Raw genomic sequence first — 7,828 nt, forward strand, 5'->3', positions numbered from 1 at the left:
TATTGCAGCCATGTCTATAGACAATAAATACATCATAATTGTCCAATGAAATTCAATGTTACAAATATATGCAGCATTATAATGAAAATACATGGTACCTGTATATTATAAATGCAGTGAGAAGGTCAATTAGTTCCCCATGCAGTAAATAAATCCTTCATTGTAAGGCTGAAAGGAATTCTTTTGGATTATGTTAAATATTTTTTGTTTTTAAGTATAAAATGAAATTGCTTTTAACTCCAGCTCACACAGAATGTACATGTAGTGATTAAAGATGTAGAAATATAACTTGTAGAATTTTTTTCATGGTGTTATTTTTCCTGGTACATAAAAACAGGACATAGTATACTTTGTTAGATATAGTAAAACATGTTAATTCTTTTCAATGTTTATCATACTCGTACAAGCAAGATTTTGAAATAAAATTGCTTACAGAATACACGACTGTTTTTATTACTTTAACCTTAATATTGAATTGTTTTCTTGCCCTAATTTTCCTTCACTAACATTAGTTTAGTCTGCCCTTAATTATATCACATGGGCAAGTAATCTAAGCAATCCTATTTCCATATTACTTAAAGTAGCCCATCAACTTTGTTAAATTTCTGTATTAACATGTACACATGTATATTGACTATAGTTTGTTGTCCTGTTACTGAACACTTATTTAAATGATGATTAATTTTCCCAGTCTTATAATGATGTTAACAGTATGTAAAAACAGCAAATGATATCAAATAAGTTCATTTCATTCTGTAAAATGACAAGGTTATTCCAGTTAGAGGTTCTGCTCAGGTACCTGAAATAATACACTCAGTGGCAACGATGGTTGTTCTGCTCCGTGGCAGATAGAAAATAACTTATCGCCTCGGAACACATATGAAAACTTGTATGTGATAAAGCTACTTGATATCCTAGTATGTGGCATCATTCTAAAGTTATTATATAACTGTAGAGACATGGAAGAATGGTTCTAAAATCTGAACCAGTTTAAAGCATTTTGAGAAAACTGGTCTGAAGCGATATTTTGAACGAAAACCAATCATTTTCACAGACTTTTCCAAATCAGTCACTTTTAACCTAAAATATTTTTATTAAATTATAACAGGAGAAACAAATCCAAATCACCTGTAAACCTTCAGTCAATGTACAGCAAGTTCATTGCAATAAAATTGTCCTGTTTTGCAATACATCAATAAACCAGTCAAATTTGTAACTCACTGCAGTTATCTGCATGTCATCACTAGCACCAGTTATATGGTTTAGTAGCTACTGTACTTTTAGGCTTACTGCAGGATCCAGATTTCTTTGGAAGGACAGAAAAGGTGATTATTTAAAAAGCCTGTTCCAGTTAACCTTAATATTTTTGTTTTGTAAATTCTTCTATGCTACAAACGATTTAAGGTTAAGACCTGTTTATTTTATTTGTAACTTTCTTTTCGTGGCATTTGAAAACAACCATTTACTACAGCTATACACTTCAGTAGAAAGTAAAAAGGAGTAAATTATGGGTACTCTAAGAACATAAAGAATAAATTTAGCAAATATTTTTTAAAGATTTATTAGATATCAAAATATTTTTTAATTAAGTAGTTGGACCTTTAACACTTGCACTGTCTTTTGATTTGTCAACACTTTCACTAGATTTGACTGCAGACAAATTTTCTTCCAAATTACTGTTCTCTTCTTTTTCCTCCACACGATTAATGGAATCTCCTTGTACAGAGTTTGTTAAAGTATCAGCCCTGGTGTTTGCTTGCTTTTGTTCATTATGATAATCTTTATTGGCGGCTGATATTAGTACATTACTCAACAGATGTCGTGTTTCTCTCTGACGAGGGATGATTGGTGGGTAAGGGTTACCTGGAACATAAACTTTAAGATTAGTACAAGTACAAATATACATATAACTATATTTAGCTCCATAGTACATGTATATACTAAAATAATTGAAATCTAACTGTAATAATATTTAAATGAAGGTACTTATTTGCACTGGATAAAGGCTCTCTATGTCATGCCACCAACACAGGGGACCACAATGGAAATAAGAGTCTCTCTTTTTTGTGCTATCCTTGGTGCTGGTGTACATGTCATGGCTTATTTATTCTCATGTATGTTTTAAAATGTTTGTACCATACATGTTGTTTAAAATGTCCATGTATATATATTCCATACTAAAATAAATCTAAAATCTACTTCAAAAGGTTGATGTTCCCTTGAACAATTGCTGGTTACAATGACTATTTTCAATTTTACATTACTATGAGGTTAACATGCAATTACAAAAGTATTGCAAGCAATACAAAATTTCCCTACAGGTTGGAGCCCTACAAAAAGTATGAAGGTAACATACCTAAGGCTAATACCTTTTAATTACATCATTGTGGAAGACATAAATGAACCGCAAACATAATGGGTTTGCGACCAGCATGGATCCAGACCAGCCTACGCATCCGCACAGTCTGATGAGGATCCATGCTGTTTGCTTACAGACCCTATAACAAGTAGAGAAACTGATAGCTAACAGCATGGATCCTGATCAGACTGCGCGGATGCGCAGGCTGGTCTGGATCCATGCTGGTCGCAACCCATTATGTTGGTTTTGTCATGATGCAGCTCAAATGAACAATTGATTCTGAGGAAAATCTTCTGGATTTGTCTGTACGTTGAAACATGTTAAGTTTCCTTGCCTAATATGAAAATTTTAAGTTTATCAAAAGATCATATTTTGTCATGTTCAATAAGTAGAACTTATGTTTCAACTTTACTTTATTATAAGTTAATTAGTTGGAAAATTTCCAAGTTCAGGATACAGTTTTTATGGAAGGATGGACAGAAGTAGGGCACGCCTGTAAAACCGGTAGGGAAATAATAACCAACACAGTCACAGGGCTGGAGTGCTCAACTATTCTGCCTGCTTGAAAGTAAATCCACTGTACATGCACTACCCCATAATTGATTTATAACGCAGTTAGTTTTAAATGATTATGCTCACCTTTCAATTCTAAGACAGCATTAAATCCTCCACTACCAGGATAAGTTGCTGGCAGTCTGTACACTGATGTAAATGATGTTGAGTACTGCTGGTAACGGGGAACAAATACTTTAAACAACTTATGTACAAGATCTTTCTCCTGAAATATGAACGCAACAAAACATAAATTATTCATGCTATAAAAAATTCTTAATCCTCATAATATTGGTTTTAGCTTGACTTTTTCGGGAAAATTTTTTTTGAGCTTTCGCCACAGTCATGTTGTTGTTGCTGTTGCCGTCTACAAACTTCATCATTGGTCATGATATATTTTATTTAAAGAATAAAAAATCCCATAATAATCAGCTCTGACAATTAGTTCAAATAAATATACATATCATAACATGAACAAGAGTCATAGGTTTAACCAGCCTAACATTTTTGCTTGAGGCTAACCTTGCTTAGATTACCATGTAGGAGAGATAATTAGCACAATGAATGAAGTATTTGGAGTGGTGGCCTAGTGGTTAACCTTTTACCCCATGTGCATATTGCGAAAAATGGCCGTTTTCATTGCAAAGCCTCCTGTAACAAGTTCAAACTGCTATAAAACTATGAAAAATGCTTCAATACTGATAAAACTTGGCACAAATGTTGACTACACCATATAGCCTCTTTAACAGCATGCTCAATCGTAAATTTCCTATTACCATGGCAACGGGGGGACGTCTAAAAATTGCCAAAAATCACTATTTTGCATTGTTTTTTTCCATCAAAACTGATTTCAAAGTGCTGCAATTTCTCAATGAATTGAGATAGAGTAAAAGGCTTTTCAGCGTCGGTTACTAGTTACCCTAACATCGACCTGAGGCCATTTTTAGCCTGTCACATGTCCAAAATTTTCTTGGCGATGAGGGGGACTCCACCCCTCTTCAAACCCCCCAACAACATTTCTCAAACGAAAACCAGTGTTTGGGGCCTAAATAGGGCATTTTTTCACTGTTTGAGGCCTCAAAACAAAGGGGGGGGGGGCAAAAAGCCGTCGAAACACGCTTATATGAGGGAAAAGGTTACGGTGTCTGCCTCTCAATCCAGGGATCATGGGTTCGAGCCTTAATCGGGTCACAACCATGTTTCTTCATATGACACCAGTAGTGGTTGGTTCCAGGAAGCAGACTCAAAAGTGATTCAAGAACTTGTTTCGCAATCAAGCTAAAATAAATATGTTTAAACCAAACCAAGTACTTAATTATTTTTTCCATTGCTTTAGTTTTGTTATTTGATATTTTTCTATAAATAATGAGAACAATATGTGACACTCCATAAAATTTAATCATAACTTGCCCATATATACAACTGTAGCTCAGTAATTTATGATAGTGTTTTACTTAAGTTCTGTTAACAAAATCTAGAAGTATGAAATTTTTACCAGGAGCCAAGAATCTGCCATACGCATTGTAGGTTCATGTCGATCACCATTCTGTATAGCCAGGTTGATTAACTGAAAAATAATAAAATGATGTTAATCAAAACTTGTAATACTAGTAATAGTAATTTGTAATACAAGTAAATTTATATTTTAACTTGAATTTGAAGAATATAGTAGTAAAGAGTTCTCTAAGAAAACACCATTTTCTTGTACAAAATATCTGACAAAATATTTTTGTATTTGACAAGGACTGTCGAGGTAATTTACAGATCAAGGTCATTCTTTAGTTACATGTATTTAACATGTTGGATTTGTCATTAAGTGTTGCTTTGTACAAGTATAAATCAAATAGTTTTCACTTAATCTAATAATATTTCTTAATGAGGATTATTCAAAGAATGTATTTGATATTAAGTGCATTTTATGTTTTATGTTTACTTGATTCTGAAAAGTTTTTGTAAATTTAACACTTTTTTCAGGTATTTTAATCCTATTAACACCTTCATTGTCAGATTATTTGACAGTGATTGAAATATACCTGTAAAGGTCTAGTGATATTCTTCATTTGTTAAATAACGAATAAGGTGGTAACAAGTATGTTATAGAAAATTAATAAGCAATAACTGGTATGCAATCATGTTTCACATTTACTTTTATACAAAATTGATTAAAGAACATGTAGTCATTAACATGAAACAATATATAATACCAAATAACTAATAAAAAATACTTATTCATCAACACCTTTTCACAGCTATTTTAATCATTAGATTACACCTTGGTTCTTAAGTAATAAATTAACAAGTAAAATGGTTTCCTGCGGTGAACATTTTAATGATATAAAGATATTTCATTTAACTATTTTCAACATTATTTGGGGGGGGGGGGAAGATAAATAAACGCTTGTATCAAGAATATAGTTGACAATAATCAATCAATATAGAAGAAGGTCTTTGGAAACTGGTGACTGTTGAAGACCGGAGAAGGTCGAACATAAAACGATTATTTCTTTTTAAGAAAATGATTAAATATTCCTACGCAGGGAATAAACACATCAATTTTCTCTGACATCAAACTTAACACATATGTGTATTTCATTTTGCAAAAGTATGAAATTTAGCAATTAAAATTCATAATAAATCATTTTTTCTTACAATTTTTTCTTATTTATTAAAAAAAAATACAAAAAACACCAAATAATTAATATCAAATCATTATCTAAATCAAGTAAATTATTCAATAATTATTTTCAATGACTAAACACATTAAAAAGTATTCATTAGATCTAATAAAAAAAATCAGAATAATTAACTATTATGCTAAAAGTATTTTTTATATAGATTTATATCAATTAATCAGAAACATACCCATGTATTAAACATCTAAATACTTTTTATTCTCTACTTTTTATTAATTAATAATAATTTGATAATAAACTATTCGTTTATTAAACATCTAAATACTTCAATAATAATGTATTAATAGCGAGCTGGACGAGCTGGCCCGAAGGGCCTGCTTGCAAAGCGAGCTTTATGGTAACGCGAGTACCTGCTAAGTGATGGTTTTGAAAACTTTCGTCCGAAGTACCGAATTGGACACATCGCAACTTTTCGAATTTAAAGATAACGATAAAAACTGAGGAATTCTGACTGAAAACGGATGTGTAGACTGGTCAACCGCACACGTCTATGGGAACCATAATTGGACTGGGAACCAGAATAACAGGAGCTGTGTATAAAATTTCGAATGACAGTTTTAAAATGAAAATTGAAGACGCCATTTTGTTTGAAAAATCTGATAAATAAAACCATTTTTTTGGCGAATTTTGTTGTGAAAACTATCTAGAATGAAAGAAAATGGTCTAACTAAGAAAATGAATCCGAACACCAATATCTTTTTTTCAGTCGTTAACGCTGTACAGACGTTTAAAATATTGTTTACGTGACGTCACAATGTAGGGCCAAACAGCATGTGCAAAACAATCAAATCAAATACGCTATTTTAATGTCGCAAACATTTTAAGTTTTACATTTATTTCACTTTTAATAATCTTTATTTCGCTTGAAAAATTATAGAGTAAAATATAATAAACAAACAAAGTTTTATCAACGTTTTCAAAACTCGTTATTCATTTAACGACAGGGGCGGAGCCATATTTAACACAGTACGTGTGACGTCACACGCATTCGTCACTGCATTTGAAATAAAAACGAGCGATTATTTCATACTATTTCAGTGTCTATTCTAGGAATTGAAAAATAGGGGTGATTTTCCCCCCTCTATTTCAAAAAAGGGGGCGATTTTCAAAATCAAAGGGTGCCAATATAAACTGCCAATGTTAAATTGTCTGCATTAAGTTTACACAGAGGCGTTCAACCGATGAAATAATTAAAACGATAATATTTATTTAAGGCAGCAGAAGTTGTCCCCCCTGAATTTTTAAACGAAAACAAATTATTACAGAACTGCCGCGATTGATTATAAAGGGATTGGCAATACAAATAATCGAACTATCTTTCACGTCTAGATCGTAGCCAAGCTAGGAATTGCCTCATTTTTCTTGATTATTTACTACACTTAAATGGCGCCCAACTGTCAGACCTAGCACACTAGTTCCGGTCGATACGGAACATTCCGTTAATTTCCGTCAACTCACGTAACCAGTACCATACGGTACTAAATTATTATAATTAGCTTACAGTTACCTCCCTTCGGTTTTCGGTGTAAATGTAAACAAAACAACCAAATATAATGCGGGATGGAAGTTTTACAGTTTTATTAACTTTTTTTATAGATGCGCGATTTTCACGCACATGATTTTGAATTGTGCGCGATCTATTAAATACTAGCGTGAATCGCGCGTCCTAGAATAGACACTGCTATTTCACGTTAAAAGTACATCGAGCTCGCTTTGAGGCTTTGTCTTTTTCATATTAAAAATGGGGAGGAACTGTCAGCTTATTTGCAAATATGTACATGTAGACGGTTCTCCCCCAAACTAGTAGGAGAGAACCGTCAGGGAGGAAACGTCAGGGGAGGAACTGGTAAGTGAGAGAATAGTCTGACTACCTATCAGACTAGGTAGGTGTTATGACAAATCAACGTGCTGAACGCCTGTGGCTATGATTGGGCAAATTTTCTACCTGTTCTGCATATCCTCGAGCTTCATCAACACGATCACCACGACCTTCGATTCGTTCATCTCTAAATAACTTCGTGACAACTCTTTTCAAGTACAGTATTCTTTCAGGCGGTCCACTGCCCATGCCAATAATGGCACCTTTTATTTTTCGCGGCTTATTTCTTATTGGGAAACGAATCATTTTCTGTCTTTTCTAATTAAAACTTTATTTTCAACTCTGGATTTTTTTATGCAAGGCAAGTCATTAAACGCTTGAATATTATTTCGTCTGTATCATCCA

At 32.9% G+C, this 7,828-nt stretch overlaps 1 protein-coding gene across 1 annotated transcript; it reads right to left on the reverse strand.

The window, feature by feature from the left end:
- Positions 1–1,545: 1,545 nt before the first annotated feature.
- Positions 1,546–7,828, reverse strand: LOC132758820 (large ribosomal subunit protein bL17m-like). The gene is made up of 4 exons (XM_060750526.1): positions 7,550–7,828; positions 4,407–4,478; positions 2,999–3,137; positions 1,546–1,863 (listed from the first exon to the last, which is right to left on the reverse strand). The coding sequence occupies exons 1-4, from the start codon at positions 7,727–7,729 to the stop codon at positions 1,586–1,588; spliced, it is 669 nt and encodes a 222-aa protein (XP_060606509.1). The 5' UTR covers positions 7,730–7,828; the 3' UTR covers positions 1,546–1,585.

This window comes from Ruditapes philippinarum, unplaced genomic scaffold (genome assembly GCF_026571515.1).
Source record: "Ruditapes philippinarum isolate M1 unplaced genomic scaffold, ASM2657151v2 ctg300_1_1_1_1, whole genome shotgun sequence".
NCBI classification, from domain to species: domain Eukaryota; kingdom Metazoa; phylum Mollusca; class Bivalvia; order Venerida; family Veneridae; genus Ruditapes; species Ruditapes philippinarum.

Bases quoted from the DNA above. Each gene is read 5' to 3' on its own strand.
- LOC132758820 (XM_060750526.1), bottom strand. From the start codon at position 7,729: ATGATTCGTTTCCCAATAAGAAATAAGCCGCGAAAAATAAAAGGTGCC. The intron at 4,479-7,549 runs GTAGAAAATTTG...ATTATTTTTCAG, and splicing joins CTCGAGGATATGCAGAACAG to TTAATCAACCTGGCTATACA. The intron at 1,864-2,998 runs GTGAGCATAATC...TTTATGTTCCAG, and splicing joins TGCTGTCTTAGAATTGAAAG to GTAACCCTTACCCACCAATC.